Genomic DNA, 16761 nt, shown 5'->3' with positions numbered 1-16761 from the left:
CATTAATTGTTGCGTGTTGTGATTTTACCGTACTTCCAAGCGCTTGTGGACGGATGAGGGTTGTGAAGAGCGGAGAGAGGCGTCGCCGGCGCTGTTAACGTTACATAAAGCAGTGTTCACATGTGCTGATTTTGAGCGGGCGTCAACAGCTGAATCATGTCTGGAGAAAACGTTTAATCTGTGACGGGCGTCACACAGCTTTTTTTGTGTTGTCACTCTTGGATGGCGTCTTTCGAGTCTGACGGGGCGAAGCAGTTCAGTGTTTCCTATAAGACAGAGCACAAAGGTTACTTTGTTGATGTTACAACATAAATAATGCTTGAGGGACTCTTGACTAACTAGTCATACTCCAGGTAGAAAAATACTATATATATATTTATTTATTAGTGCTGTCAATCGATAAACAATTAACTAATTAATCCAACATTTGTTTGTAATTATCTATCTATCTATCTATCTATCTATCTATCGTTCTATCTATCTATCTATCTATCTATCTATCTATCTATCTATCTATCGTTCTATCTATCGTTCTATCGTTCTATCCATCTATCTATCCATCTATCCATCTATCCATCTGTCTATCTATCTATCCATCTATCTATCCATCTATCCATCTGTCTATCCATCTATCCATCTATCCATCTATCTATCTGTCGTTCTATCCATCTATCTATCCATCTATCTATCCATCTATCCATCTATCTATCTATCGTTCTATCCATCTATCCATCCATCTATCCATCTATCTATCTATCTATCTATCTATCTATCTATCTATCTATCTATCTATCTATCGTTCTATCTATCTATCTATCTATCTATCTATCTATCTATCTATCTATCTATCTATCTATCGTTCTATCTATCTATCTATCTATCTATCTATCATAGTTTCCAAAAAATATTAAGCAGCACAACAATAAACAGTGTAAACGGTTTTTGCGGCTTAATATTTTTGTGGATATTTTTTCAGGATTCTTTGATGAATAGAAAATTAAAAATAACAGCTTTTATTTGAAGTCCAAATCATTTATAACATTATTAACATCTTTTACTGTCACTTTTGATCAACTTAATGCGTCCATGCTGAATTAAAGTATTCATTTCTTTTATATTAAAAAATAAATTAATACTTATAATAATATAAAACAAATATTAAAAATCTAATATTAATACTTCTATGTATACATTTCTAATCTTACTTAATCTACACTTTTGAATGGTAGTGTATAACAGTTTCCACAAAAATATGAAGCAGCACAACTGTTTTCAACATTGATAATAATCAGAAATGTTTCTTGAGCAGCAAATCAGCATATTAGAATGATTTCTGAAGATCATGTGACACTGAAGACTGGAGTAATGATGCTGAAAATTCAGCTTTGATCACAGGAATAAATTACATTTTACAATACATTCAAATATTAAACAGTTATTTGAAATTGTATTAATATTTCACAATATTACTGTTTTTAATAATGTATCAAATAAATGCAAATAAACGGTGGGCAAAATATTCTTCTTTAAAAAAACTTTTCAAATGTTACAAGTTAAAAGAAATATACACTACCAGTCAAAAGTTCTTGAACAGTAAGATTTTTAATGTTTTTGAAAGAAGTCTCTTCTGCTCACCAAGCCTGCATTTATTTGATCCAAAATACAGCAAAATTTTGAAATATTTTTACTATTTAAAATAACAGTTTTCTATTTGAATATGTTACAATGTAATTTATTCCTGTGATCCAAGCTAAATTTTCAGCATCATTACTCCAGTCTTCAGTGTCACATGATCTTCAGAAATCATTCTAATATGCTGTTTTACTGCTCAATAAGCATTTATTATTATTATTACTATGTTAAAAACAAAACAGCTATAGATTTTTTTCAGGTTTTTTTGATGAATGGAAAGTTCAGAAAAACAGCATTTATCTGAAATAGAAATCTTTTGTAACATTATAAATATCTTTATCATCACTTTTGATCAATTTAATGCATCCTTGTTGAATAAAAGTATAATTCCTAATAATTTGTTTAAAAAAAAAAATATAATAATAATATATATATATATATACACTGACTCCAAGCTTTTGAATGGTATAGTGTATAATGTTACAAATGCTTTTTCTATATTAGATAAATGCTGATCTTTGGATCTTTCTATTCATCAAAGAATCCAGAAAAAATGTTTCTTGAGCAGCAAATCAGCATATTAGAATGATTTCTGAAGATCATGTGACACTGAAGACTGGAGTAATGATGCTGAAAATACAGCTGTGATCACAGGAATAAATCAAATTTTAAAATATATTCAAATAGAAAGCGGTTATTTTAAATAATAAAAATATTTCACAATATTACTGCTTTTGCTGTATTTTGGATCAAATAAATGCAGGCTTGGTGAGCAGAAGAGACTTCTTAAAAAAACATTAAAAATCTTACTGTTCAAAACTGTTGACTGGTAGTGTATATGTTTCTTTTTAAAACATAAAATCAAATATCTATCAGCATATGGGTCTGCTTTTTGTTTTATATTGTCGGTGTGTGTTTGGGATCTAGGTCTCAGTGTTGTAAATCACATTAAGAGCTCAGACACACAGAACTAACCGGGCTCTCGCTCAGCTCCTCGCTCTCCTGCGCCTCAGGGAATCGTGAGGTTGATGAGGCAGGAATGCTTGCTAAGCGGGGCGGGTTGCCGACGCTGAAGAGGCGGGGCCGCTTGACTTGATCCTCACTAGACAGTGGCGTAAAGCTGTTCCTCCTCAGCAGAGTGGGCTGCACTTCCTGTCTGGAGCTTCCCTGATAACACACAACGCAAGTATCAGGTACAGCATGTGGTTGAAGACTCGGACAAAAGCCATGTTTATAAAGGGCCATATTTCAAGGTTTCTTGCATCATAATGTAGTTCTTCAAGACAATTTCCACCTTCTCTCTGAGCCTCACAATGAAACAGGCCGTTAGTATAGCTCTTAGACTTCTATATGTAAATTACATCTGTTGTGATTGGCTAACGGCTTTGCATGTGAAATTAAAGTGTTGATGTGTAAATATGTTAAGCTGTTAATATTATTTTCTGTACTGCATCCTACTGATTATCATCATAGGTATTATACATTTCCAGGACACATTTCACCTGACAATTAAAAGGCGAATAAGAAATTATAGCTAACACTTTACTTAAAGCCTGTATGTATATTGCATTATAAAGGTATTCATAATGTCCATGGTAATGCATTACATCTTTTCAGAAATAATTCAACCAAAGTTAAAATGCATTATAATATTTGAAGGTTTGTTTGACGTGCTTTTAATGCATTATTCTTTCTAAATGAGTAGATAATTATTATAATGTATTATAACTGTGGTTACAATTATTAATGAGATTATACAATGCATTATGAGGTGCATTACAAGGCATAATTAATGCATTAAAACTACTTTTATGATGCATTATACAAAAAGGCCTTAAGTAAAATGTTACCAAATTATATTTTGCATGAAGAAAATAAAGCTTATTTGTAGTACAAATAAGATTTAAGTACATTTGTACAATGTAATTATGCTAAATTTTAATGAAGGGAGAAAAAAGCAACATTTCCTTCATGAGATTTTTTTTTTCTAAAGTGCAAAAACCGTCTGTTTTCCATGTTATATAAGCTCTTTAAAAATCTGAGCGGAAACTAAACATGTTGATGCATATTAAGTTAAAGCTCAGGCTGGAGGGAAACTCCCCCGACTGCCACCCAACAGAAGATGCTGATCTCATCCTAAAACTACTCATCCAAAACAATATCCAGCCATAAGCCAGGACTATTCTGAGACAGGACGACAATCGCTCTGACCACAGACCTGTGGTTTGTGTTTTTCAGGCAAACTCCCACCTCCAGACTTGCACTGCAAAAACAGACCACTCTGCCAGCCTTTAGCGTTCTGTTAAAAGAGTTCAAGAGGTTGTTGTTGCTTTGAGGCTCCTCCACTGCTGATTTACTCAAGCTGTTCGTGTTGGACAGACCGCGAGATCACAGGACACATGTGATTCCAAAAATATCATAACAGAATTAACATCTAGAATCGTTCTGCACAAATAAAGTTTGAGAACTTATTTTCTGTTTAAACAAAAACACATTTCCCTAAAGAAGGGAAACAGCATGCTACTAAAGGCTTGCTAGCAATAACAGTGAAGCCTGTTTTAGCAAACACCACAAAAACGGTTAGTCTGGTACTGGTTATACTTCTCCTTACGAGTGGTCTGTCCCGGTGTGTGTTCACAGCTTCTACTTTCAGGTTAAATATGTCAACTTTACAGCCTGCAACAGAAAACAAACAAGACGTATTGAAAAAAATCTGAATGTTACTAGAGTATCTAAATCTCTTAAAAAACATAATGAAAATGTATTGTATTTATTCATTTCATTAAGTTATTTTATTATATTATTAATTATAATTTATAAACACACACACACACACACACACACACACACATATATATATATATATATATATATATAAATAGATAGTTCAAATAATATTGCTCTTTAAGATGGGCCTTAGTGAATGAAACAACACGTACCATAAGCCACTGGGGTGAGTTTCAGGACCACATGAAGGGGACACTTCAGATACGGCAAATCATCTGTACAATACAAGCACACCAAAATATGAGAAGATCTGCTGACATTATGAACACATATTTGAGTCTAAGCGGTCATGCATGGAAGAGTTTTGCTCAGGAATATCAACAACTTCATCTCATAGAGCTTGTTAGAGGATCTTCTTAGGACACTTATTACCTGAAAACCAGTCTCTCATTATAGTCATCAGTAAGTCACAAGAGGCCTGATATGATTTGAGTGTGTGTGTGTGTGTTTGTGACGCACCAGCGCTCTTGTCCAGGAAGTAGGCGAGGAGGCAACGCATGACGGCCTGGTGGCAGATGACCAGCACATTGCCTTGTCTCTCCAGCGCCATGATTACTGGCTCCAACCGCTGCACCAGGTCCTGATAGGACTACGGCAAGAGAATTAGGACAAAACTCACTGCTAGATTTGAATGGTTTTTTTGAGTGTGTGTGTGTGTGTGTGTGTGTGAGTGTGTGTGTTTATGTGTGAGTGTGTGAGTGAGTGTGTGTGTGAGTGTGAGTGTGTGTTTATGTGTGAGTGTGTGAGTGAGTGTGTGTGTGAGTGTGAGTGTGTGTTTATGTGTGAGTGTGTGAGTGAGTGTGTGTGTGAGTGTGAGTGTGTGTTTATGTGTGAGTGTGTGAGTGAGTGTGTGTGTGAGTGTGAGTGTGTGTTTATGTGTGAGTGTGTGAGTGAGTGTGTGTGTGAGCGTGAGTGTGAGTGTGAGTGTGAGTGTGAGTGTGTGATACCAGCGCTCTTGTCCAGGAAGTAGGCGAGGAGGCAGCGCATGACGGCCTGGTGGCAGATGACCAGCACGTTGCCTTGTCTCTCCAGCTCCATGATTACTGGCTCCAGCCGCTGCACCAGATCCTGATAGGACTACAGCAAGAGAAGAGCAACAAAACTCGCTGCTAGATATGAATGTTTTTCTCTTTGTTTGAAGAAATTAATAGTTTTATTCAGACAGGATGCATTAAAATGATCAAGAGTCACAGTACTAAAGACCTTTATGTTACAAAAGATTTCTATTTCAAACAAATGCTGTTCTTTTAAACTTTCTATTCATCAAAGAGTTCTGCAAATAAAATGTATCATGGTTTTCACAAAAGCAGCACAACTGTTTTCAACATTGATAATAATCAGAAATGTTTCCTGGGCAGCAAATCAGCATATTAGAATGATTTCTGAAGATCATGTGACTGGAGTAATGATGCTGAAAATTCAGCTATGATCACAGAAATAAAATACATTTTAAAATGTAATCAAATAGAAAACAGTCATTTTAAATTGTAGTAATATTTCACAATTTTACTGTTTGTATTGTATTTATGATCAAATAAATGCAGCCTTGGTGAGCAGAAGAGACTGCTTTCAAAAAGTGGGAGTGAATTATTTTCGGTGAATCAGTCTGAATAGTTCATTAGTCAATCAGTCTAAATCTGAATCATTAAAGGTCATGAAAAAGTCATGAAGAGTTATTATTAAAACGTGGGAACTCTAAATGGCACATCAGGTGTTATAACGGTACAGAACACACCTCTCCTCCTGGGTATCTGTAGTGGTATTTGTCCTGGTCTCTGAGAGAATATTCATCTGGGTATGTTTCTTTTATCTTTTCATATGTCATTTCCTCACAGATGCCCTGATATAAAACATAAACACACATTAAAAATAACAATGCACAAACAGCACAAATGTTTCTCCGTCATCAATTCAGACGTTTTGCAATAAAGTGATTGTTTTTTTCTTTTTGCAATATAAGCAATAGTTCACCCAAAAATAAATATTTGCTGACAATTTAGTCATCCTCAGCAGGCCATCCAAAACGTACAGTGGATGAGTTTGTTTATTCATCAGAACAGATTTGGAGAAATGTAGCATTCCATCATTTGCTCAGCAATGGATCCTCTGCAGTGAATGGGTGCCGTCAGAATGAGAGTCCAAACAGCTGATAAAAAGTAATCCACACCACTCTAGTCCATCAGTGAACATCTTGAGAAGCCAAAAGCTGCGTGTTTGTAAGAAACAAATACATAAAGACGTTTTCACTTCAAACCGTCGCTTCTGGCCAAAATACGAGTCCATAATAACGCTTCCTCCAGTGAAAAAGTCATCTCCTGTTGTCCTCCCACATAAAAATCCACTGATATTATTTGTTTAGAACTGTTTTGGACTGGTTTCTCTCGTAAACGGTGCTTGATCTGTGCAGATTTCTCTCCTGATTCAGACCAGATGACTTTTTCACTGGAGAAAACAATATTATGGACTCGTATTTTAGCTGGAAGTGATGATTTGAAGTCAAAAACATCTTAATAATTTATTTGTTTCTTACAAACACAGCTTTTCACTTCTCAAGCCATTAACTGATGGACTGGAGTGATGTGTGGATTATTGTGATGTTTTTATCAGCTGTTTGGACTCTCATTCTGACGGCACCCATTCACTGCAGAGGATCCATTGGTGAGCATGTGATTTATTGCTACATTTCTTCACATCTGTTCTGATGAATAAACAAACTCGTCTACTGTACGTTTGGTAACACTTTACTTGAAGGGGTGTGCATAAGACTGACATGACACCTTCATAATCATGACATGACACATGTCATGAATATGAAGGACACATGTCATGAATATGAAGGTTTTTTATGCATGTTTATGACAACTGTCATTAAGTGTCATTTGCTCAGTTATGTCATTTTTAATGCAAATATGACATTATTTGACCTAAGCCTAACCTAACCCTACCCCTAACCATAGCCCATAACAAAGACATCTCAAACAATGTCATCTTTGCATTAAAAATTACATAACTGAGCGAATGACACTTAATGACAGTTGTCATAAACATGCATAAAAAACCTTCATATTCATGACATGTGACATGTCATGATTATGTAGGTGTCATGTCAGTTTTATGCACACCCCTTCAAGTAAAGTGTAACCGTACGTTTTGGATGGCCTGCTGAGGATGACTAAATTATTAGCAAATATTTATTTTTGGGTGAACTATTGCTTGAAATATGAACTATTGCCTCACTGCAGAGGATCCATTGGTGAGCAAGTGATTTATTGCTACATTTCTCCAAATCTGAAGAAGAAACAAACTCATCTACATCTTGGATGTCCTGAGGGTGAGGACATCTTTAGCAAATTAATTTACAACTTTGAGTGAACTGCTCCTTAAAAGCATTAAACATCTACCTTATTTCCCACTTATGTGGAAGCAGACTTTTATTGCACTCATGGCAAAGTTTTCCCAGTTATATAGCTGAATTCATTTTGGTGTGGTAAACGAGTTAAATATGATACACCTCCATTAAACATCTGACTCAAATTGACTAATTGCCTGTTAACAGAAAACACCTCTGTTTTATCACGGTAAGTACTGAAGAACAGCCCAGTGTTCATATGAAAACCAGAGGCTGCTGCTGTAATAAAAACAGCGGCAGGAAACTCACGGCGTCGATCTCGTTGAGGATTTTCCACTGCTCGTACGGGACGCCCAGCTCCTCGGCCGTCTGGATGGTGCGTCTGAGCTGACTGGTCCACACCTTCAGGTCTGGGATATTCTGGTTTTCCAGGAACCCACGCAGGGCTTTAGAAAACTAACACAGAGCGGGAAAGATGTTAAAAAGCCCACAAACATTTCTCACCCACCTGTGGTAAAGGACTGACCCAGAGCATGCTGGGAAGCAACACAGGGTGACTATGAAAGTGGCTTTACATGTGCTACAGTAAAAAAAAAAAAAAAACCATGATTAACAAATACAAACAACTCTGTTTTATTATAGTTAACTAAAACTAAAACCTAAAAAATTCTAATTAAAAAAAGAATGTATGAATGAATAGATAAATAAATGAATTAAATAAATAAATAAATAAAAGTAAAAAAAATTATCTATAAATGTTATAGTAAAATAAAATATTAAAGAAATGCATATGTTGCCAAGGCAACATTTCTAATTTTCATTTAGTTTAACTTGATGTACTAAAATAACTAAAACTAAATGAACTTAAACAAATAAAACATTATAAAAATTCTATTAATAAGAATATTATTTTTATTATAATAATAATAACAAAAAAACTATATAGTTATACTTTAAGAAAACTAGTAAAAATGACAAAAGCACACAACAAAATTACTAGAAATTCAAATAAAATTAAAGTGAAAAGAAAAAACATAAAAATAAAACCTAATTCAAAATATTAACAAACACTATAACACAGCCCTGCAATATAAAAAAAATTATTCTGATTTGCAAAAAATGCTACATATTACCAAATGTAATGATACGGAGTTAAAAAATAACATAAATAACTCTGTTAAAAAAATTATATATATATAAAATTTAAGTTACATATATTCATATAAATTATATGTACACAGTAAGATATAGATACAGTATATATATATATATATATATAAAAGCTTTTTTGCACTTATCAAAATAACAAAAGCAGTCAAATGTCAAAAGCTTCTATTTTAATGATGAATAGAATAATTCAGAATAATTCATACATGTGAAAATGGGCTTTGAATTGAACAAATAGTTGTAATTTGACTCAGATGAAGACGGGAATCATGTATTTGTGGCAGTTTTTCTGCTGATTAAGTTTAATAAAAGACGACTTCACCTTAAAAATGGTTGTCGAAAGCAAAAATGTTACAAAATGCATCATATTTTGTAAGATAGCGTGATGTGCTTGAGCAAAACAGCCGTTATTTTTGGAATCAGCACCTCAAAATGAGTAAGAAACATGCACTGGATTTCATTCATCAAATATGATGCAGGGCAGTGTTCCAGTATATCAGTCAGTACGTTTACATGGACAACAATACTCCGATTTTAATACGATTAAGACAATACTCTGATTAAGAATCTACCATATAAACAGAGATGTTTGATTACCTTAATCCGGCTAAAGTCATAACCGAAGTAAACAGAAATCGAATTAAGACATGTGGAGTATTCCTATTTTAGTCACATTACTGAAGTGCAGTATAGACATGTAAACACCTTCATCACATTATTACCGTCATGTAGGACTTTTCGCCGTATTTTGCGACAGGACACACACACGGCAGTGCTCAACTGTTTGACGGCAAATAAAAGAGCTTCAACACCGCCATCATCTGAATGCACGTACAAATAATTAACTGCACTTGAAGCTTTCATAAAATTAAAAATGAAACACCCAAAACTGTACATGGCATCATCACGAAGACGAACTATATGTTTATGCGTGAAATGCCGGAGGGGACGTAATGACGTGCACCATTAATCGAACTATGTACTATAACATGTAAAACGGGAACATGAAAGGAATATTCTAAAAGCAACTCATGTAAACACCTTAATCATAATATTGGCTTATTTAGAATAAGGTAAATAATTCGATTACTGATGTCCATGTAAACGTAGTCATAGATACTGAAATAAGCCATATTCCGCCCATCTATCTATGAAGTGCACCTGTTTTCCTCTGCTGGAGAGCTCCGAGTCTCCTCCGATGCAGCTCTGGACGTTGTGCTGGCTCTCGCCGTGGCGGCACAGGTAGATGGAGTGCTTCTGAACGTGAATATTCATGAGGTAGTAGACGATCTTGCTCTGAATGTAATCCTGAACACGGTTCACCAGGAAACGCTGGCCCACGTTGATCACCTGGATGAAGGACAGGTCCCTGAAAGAGCCCAAAAACAACCATGAAATGGCTTTACGGATGCCTTTGCAAACTGTTATACATGAGTTTGTGGCCTAATGGTTTAGACACACACACACTATAATCGCAGTTGTATTTTATGATTATTGTCGTCTTGAGTACAGAACAATTACCAGAGGAACCGTTCCTGCATTTATTTGTGTGTAAGACACATGCTGAAAGAGAAACATAATTAATCACCATTACATAATCATAAGACCAACTTGTACCTCATTACCTTCAACAGTCCCTTCCCTTGTTTAAAAAGCATTCATGTTTATGAGCAATCTGTTCCCTACAGTTAATAAAAGAGTTGAAAACTCAGTAAATGGCTCTCCACAACAAACAGAGTAAAAATAGGTGCTTTTACAGAAGGTAATACCACAGATTTATTCATTTGTCAAGGATAAAAGATATTGCTAGCTGGTTGGATGTAAAAATGCTAAAATGAAATCTTATATGCTATAGTATAGTTGTCAGACTCTGTTCCATGTTTTGTGTGTGTCCTGCTCCCCATGTGCCTTCCCATGCCCTTATTTGGTTAGTTTCCTGTTCCTGTCCTGATTAGTTTATTTCATTTGTCCCAGGTGTTTCCCTTGGTTTTATTGCTCCCAGGTGTGTCTCGTCATCCCCTCCTCCTGTGTGTGTGTATAAAATGTGTTCCCAGTCCCAAGTTCTCTGTCCGCTGTTGTACGTCTTCCTGTGTTCGTCTCCCTTGGTTCCTTGGTGGTAATAAAGTCCTGTTAAACGTATTCTCCAGCGTCTCCTCGTTCCTCGTGTGTGTGCAACGTGACAATAGTAAGTAGAATAATGCTAGGATTACAGTATATGTTTTAGAATTCGTATCTGTAAACTTGGTGGCAAAATTATTATCTTGATTAACAGTGTTATTAACTAGAACTATTAAAAATGTTAATTAAAACTAAACTAAAATACAAATATTGGATGGAAAAAAGTAACAGAAATTATGCCTTGGCATACAACTAAAATAAAATAAGTTTAAGCTGAAGTACTATAAAATTAAAAATGAAACACCCAAAACTGTACATGGCATCATCACGAAGACGAACTATATGTTTATGCGTGAAATGCCGGAGGGGACGTAATGACGTGCACCATTAATCGAACTATGTACTATAACATGTAAAACGGGAACATGAAAGGAATATTCTAAAAGCAACTCATGTAAACACCTTAATCATAATATTGGCTTATTTAGAATAAGGTAAATAATTCGATTACTGATGTCCATGTAAACGTAGTCATAGATACTGAAATAAGCCATATTCCGCCCATCTATCTATGAAGTGCACCTGTTTTCCTCTGCTGGAGAGCTCCGAGTCTCCTCCGATGCAGCTCTGGACGTTGTGCTGGCTCTCGCCGTGGCGGCACAGGTAGATGGAGTGCTTCTGAACGTGAATATTCATGAGGTAGTAGACGATCTTGCTCTGAATGTAATCCTGAACACGGTTCACCAGGAAACGCTGGCCCACGTTGATCACCTGGATGAAGGACAGGTCCCTGAAAGAGCCCAAAAACAACCATGAAATGGCTTTACGGATGCCTTTGCAAACTGTTATACATGAGTTTGTGGCCTAATGGTTTAGACACACACACACTATAATCGCAGTTGTATTTTATGATTATTGTCGTCTTGAGTACAGAACAATTACCAGAGGAACCGTTCCTGCATTTATTTGTGTGTAAGACACATGCTGAAAGAGAAACATAATTAATCACCATTACATAATCATAAGACCAACTTGTACCTCATTACCTTCAACAGTCCCTTCCCTTGTTTAAAAAGCATTCATGTTTATGAGCAATCTGTTCCCTACAGTTAATAAAAGAGTTGAAAACTCAGTAAATGGCTCTCCACAACAAACAGAGTAAAAATAGGTGCTTTTACAGAAGGTAATACCACAGATTTATTCATTTGTCAAGGATAAAAGATATTGCTAGCTGGTTGGATGTAAAAATGCTAAAATGAAATCTTATATGCTATAGTATAGTTGTCAGACTCTGTTCCATGTTTTGTGTGTGTCCTGCTCCCCATGTGCCTTCCCATGCCCTTATTTGGTTAGTTTCCTGTTCCTGTCCTGATTAGTTTATTTCATTTGTCCCAGGTGTTTCCCTTGGTTTTATTGCTCCCAGGTGTGTCTCGTCATCCCCTCCTCCTGTGTGTGTGTATAAAATGTGTTCCCAGTCCCAAGTTCTCTGTCCGCTGTTGTACGTCTTCCTGAGTTCGTCTCCCTTGGTTCCTTGGTGGTAATAAAGTCCTGTTAAACGTATTCTCCAGCGTCTCCTCGTTCCTCGTGTGTGTGCAACGTGACAATAGTAAGTAGAATAATGCTAGGATTACAGTATATGTTTTAGAATTTGTATCTGTAAACTTGGTGGCAAAATTATTATCTTGATTAACAGTGTTATTAACTAGAACTATTAAAAATGTTAATTAAAACTAAACTAAAATACAAATATTGGATGGAAAAAAGTAACAGAAATTATGCCTTGGCATACAACTAAAATAAAATAAGTTTAAGCTGAAGTACTACAATAAATAAACGAAAACTAAATAGTAAAAAAAAACAAAAAAAATGACAAAATCATTAAATAAAAATTAGAAGTGCTGCTTTAGCAGCTAATTGAAATATATACATTTAAGTTGAAGTACTAAAACAGAATTAAATGAGAACTATAACTAAAATATAAATATTTAAAAACTAAGAAAAATTATAAAACAGAACAAAATTACTAAAAGTAAATTTAAATTTTTTTTATTATTTTAGATTTCCATTTTTTCAAAATATTAATAAATACTAGAATAATACAGAAGTAAATAATAAACTAACACTGTTGATTAAAACAAGAGTTAAAGGCATAATATGTAAGATTGTTTTATTAAAATATCCAAAAACCACTAGAAACTCCTTTGTCTCTTTGTTTATTTTGAATACACGCCCTCTAGCGGCGAAAATTACATATTGTGCCTTTAAATCTACAAATAAATTCCAGGCACATGAATGTGGGTTTTCCACTTATTTCTGTATAATTAAATATACTGTACCATAATTTTGTTTCCCTATTTGGGCCTCACATTAGTGAAGCATATAATAAAGTGTACAAACAAAGAATACTGTAGGTTGCAAATTGAATTGAACAGTTTTCTGGATGTTGTATGAGCAGTTTCACAGCAGAGAATAAAAGCTAGTGGAAGAAGTCTGAAGGCAGCTGTGTCTGTAACCACTACAATGGGTTACAATTTCCCAAGCATTGGCAGATTATTCTCCGATTAAAGCCAAAAGCTACTCCTGAGGAATCTCACGAATGCCTTGGACTGTCCAAAACATCCATACAGATTTTTCAGAGATTCTAGGTTAATATTTGAATATCCACATTATTTGAACACAAACTTAATCAATTAGAAAGTATTTAGAGGCATTTATGATATAGTATTATCATCACCAAACAAAACCAACGTGCCAGAATATTAACAAAATAAATTCAGTACTGTACTGCTCTCTGCTGGAGACTGAGTGACATGACAACAGAAAAGCCAAAGCTGGTGTTTAGGTCACGGATCAACAGCTGAAATTAAATATTATCATATAGTTTCCCAAAAATGATCAAATATAAAAATAAGTAATAATAAAAAAAGTAATAATAATAATTAAAAACATCTTTGCCCAAAGGACAAGTCTTGCCAAATGTCTCCTCCGAGATCAATCAGCTACTGGATGTGTTGGAAAAATAATAAATGGAAAGATAGCCTATATAATAAAGTCTTACTTGTCATGGTCATCTGGGTCTAACGGCTGATATGTGACTTTATAGCACTCGATTCTCTTCAGGAAATCCTCCATCACGCTCTCTCGGTCTCTCTCAGGATAATCAGGGCTGGAAACCTTCACATCCTGCCATCAAATTAATGATGCGTTATGAAATGAACACGAGCTCACTGCTGTCCAACGATATTAACTTCATTTTACTCATCATCAAGATATATAAGTTTACCTATAACTTTACTTTTATAAATAATCAAGGGAAAATGTGTAGACTTTAGGTGTGCAATGTGTATATTTCTTTTCTTTTCTTTTTTTTTTAGAATTTAATCATTTTAAATGGCTTTTTTTTAGATTTTTTAAAGCTCAAATATTTCCTGCAGTCTCTCAATACATGTGAGCTCCTAAAAGCTGCATAATTATAATAAAATGAAGAAGGAAAAAAAAAAGTTACATTTAGTCATTTAGGAGACCCTTTATCCAAAGCGACTTACAAATGAGGACAACAACTCAACTTTTAACATAAAAACATCTTATGTTATATAACCTCGAAAACTTTTTCTGATATGACAGCAGTGATAAATATTAACGGGGACACTCACCAGTATGCTGGCAGCAATGACTTCTGGGTCGTCACACAGCGACTCGACAAAAAACACCTGGAAACAAAAGCAAAAATAATCCCATCAAAGACTGCAAGACCGTTTCTATTCAGGTTTATGAAGGGCAAACTAGGCTGCGGAGGAGCTTTATTGATCTCTGGATGCTCTGAACACTCCCTGACGACTGAGACATATACATATACAGATACAGATACAACTGCTAATATTTCAGTAAGACAATGATATTCACACATCCTCTGACCTTATATGCACTTTCCTTCACAAAACTCAGGATGAGGCTCCTTCTCTCTCTGGTTGTGTTTGTGGCATCAAAAACCTGACAAGAAGTGAAATGAGGAAATATCTTATCAAATATAATCAAACTATTAGAATAATTTGCTTACGTCACAAGTGCAATTAAGTGTCAGAAACCTATAAAGCATTTTTAATTGATTGTAATGACATTGATTTATTTTATGCTCTTTTTGACTGGTACAGAAATTGGTATGGCAAATATTTATGAAATGAAGGTATGGATCTGAGTTTTTCTAAAGACAATGTGATATGATGAAATGTTTAAACAGCATCTGGGGCAGCGATATTTTAATTTTATTGATATATTATTATAGTATTCATTAATCATTTGAATTAGCTTTATTTTTATATTTTCATTCTAATAATTTTCTCACTTGAAGTAGTAATTTTATTTTTTTAATATTTCTGTTTAGCTTTAATTTATTTTTATTTTAGTTTATAGTATTTTCATTTTAGTTTATTTTAGCTAGTTGCCAACACAGCATTTTAATTTCTTTTAATATTTACATCTAGCTTTCATTTATTTTAATTTGTATTAGTTTTATTACGTTTTTGTCATTTTATTATTTTTTTTTTTATATTTCTGTTTAAATTGATTTTCATTCCAGTTTTTAGTAGTTTTAATCATTTTAGCACTTGATCTTAAACGTATTTCAGTTAGTTGCCAATTTTAATATTAATTTAATTCGTAGTAATTCTATTATGAACTTTTGCCATTTTTATATATTTTTTTTAATATTTATATTTAACTTTAATTTATTTTTATTTTAGTTTTTAGAAGTTTTAATAATGTTAGTACTTCAACAAACTTTTTTTAGTTAGTTGCCTATTTTATTATTAAGTTGTAAAAATTATATTATGTGATTGTCTTTTTTTATTTTATTTATTTAATTTCTATTTAGCATTAATTTACTTATATTTCAGATTTATTTTTTTTATTTCAGTTTTTAGTAGTTTTATTTATTTCCGTTATTTGCCAAAGCGGCATTCCTAATTCTATATTTTCCATCTAATTTTATATTTTATTTCAGCTTCATTTCTATGAACAAAAATAATTTTAATAACATTGACAACGATGCAACGATACACTTTGAAACAACTGCATATTTATGCAAGACAAATAACACAAAACACTCCAGCACACAAGTGATTAATATTTGAGCTAATAAATGAAGAAATTCTAGTTTCAGTGGGCCTCATTTATCAATCTAACGTAGAAACGAGCGCAGATCCGTGTGCACAAATCAACTTACGACAGAGTTCACGTGTGATTCATGAAACATTCGTATGCCGCCAATCTCATCGTACGAATGATCGTATGTTGATCAATGTGGCGGCAGAAAACAATCGTCATTTGAATATCACGCCCCTAAACACCCTGGTTTAGAAGCCTAGCCCCTAGAGTTTACAACACGGAGAAATGAAACCCGGCCAAAAAGAGGAAGTAATCTCGTGAAAGAGAAATTGATCTTACTCCAAAAACACCTGTTAACCTTGTAGGCCTAATTGCAAACAATTAGGCTACATTAATATATGTAATTTATATGTATATTAAAATACTGGTAAATATAAACAGCCTATTTAGTTCCCCTCACTCTACAACAAATATTTTAAATTTAACGGTATTCAGAACAGAACAAGAATGAAAAATAAGTAGTTATAAAATTATATATTAAACTATAAAATAGAACACAAATTAGGCTATAGTGGCATTCATTATAAACAGCATACAAATGTCAA

The 16761-nt window shown here is 34.1% G+C and overlaps 2 protein-coding genes across 3 annotated transcripts in view; one reads left to right on the top strand and one right to left on the bottom strand.

The window, feature by feature from the left end:
- Positions 1–206: 206 nt before the first annotated feature.
- The window catches only part of LOC107692797 (6-phosphofructo-2-kinase/fructose-2,6-bisphosphatase 2-like), a 27506-nt gene continuing 10951 nt past the window's right edge, over positions 207–16761 (bottom strand). Inside the window, exons 5-16 of one of the 2 annotated variants that reach the window (XM_016491990.1) lie at positions 14969–15043; positions 14707–14763; positions 14112–14236; positions 11636–11843; positions 8078–8224; positions 6155–6259; positions 5367–5496; positions 4572–4634; positions 4244–4308; positions 3851–3931; positions 2608–2799; positions 207–266 (exon numbers count right to left, since the gene is read on the bottom strand). In XM_016491990.1, the coding sequence (XP_016347476.1) occupies positions 213–266; positions 2608–2799; positions 3851–3931; positions 4244–4308; positions 4572–4634; positions 5367–5496; positions 6155–6259; positions 8078–8224; positions 11636–11843; positions 14112–14236; positions 14707–14763; positions 14969–15043 (1302 nt within the window). In that variant the 3' untranslated portion in view covers positions 207–212. The remainder of the gene's footprint in view (positions 267–2607; positions 2800–3850; positions 3932–4243; positions 4309–4571; positions 4635–5366; positions 5497–6154; positions 6260–8077; positions 8225–11635; positions 11844–14111; positions 14237–14706; positions 14764–14968; positions 15044–16761) is intronic. The other variant, XM_016491991.1, reaches the window with a different exon arrangement.
- The window catches only part of LOC107692798 (myosin regulatory light polypeptide 9-like), a 25437-nt gene continuing 16790 nt past the window's right edge, over positions 8115–16761 (top strand). The window contains exon 1 of the mRNA XM_016491992.1: positions 8115–8176. The gene's annotated coding sequence lies outside the window, so the exon portion shown is untranslated. The remainder of the gene's footprint in view (positions 8177–16761) is intronic.

The sequence above is a fragment of the Sinocyclocheilus anshuiensis genome, unplaced genomic scaffold (assembly GCF_001515605.1).
Source record: "Sinocyclocheilus anshuiensis isolate Anshui unplaced genomic scaffold, SAMN03320099.WGS_v1.1 scaffold871, whole genome shotgun sequence".
NCBI lineage: Eukaryota > Metazoa > Chordata > Actinopteri > Cypriniformes > Cyprinidae > Sinocyclocheilus > Sinocyclocheilus anshuiensis.
Note: the sequence above shows the minus strand (reverse complement) of the source record. Positions and strands in the feature narration are given on the sequence as shown.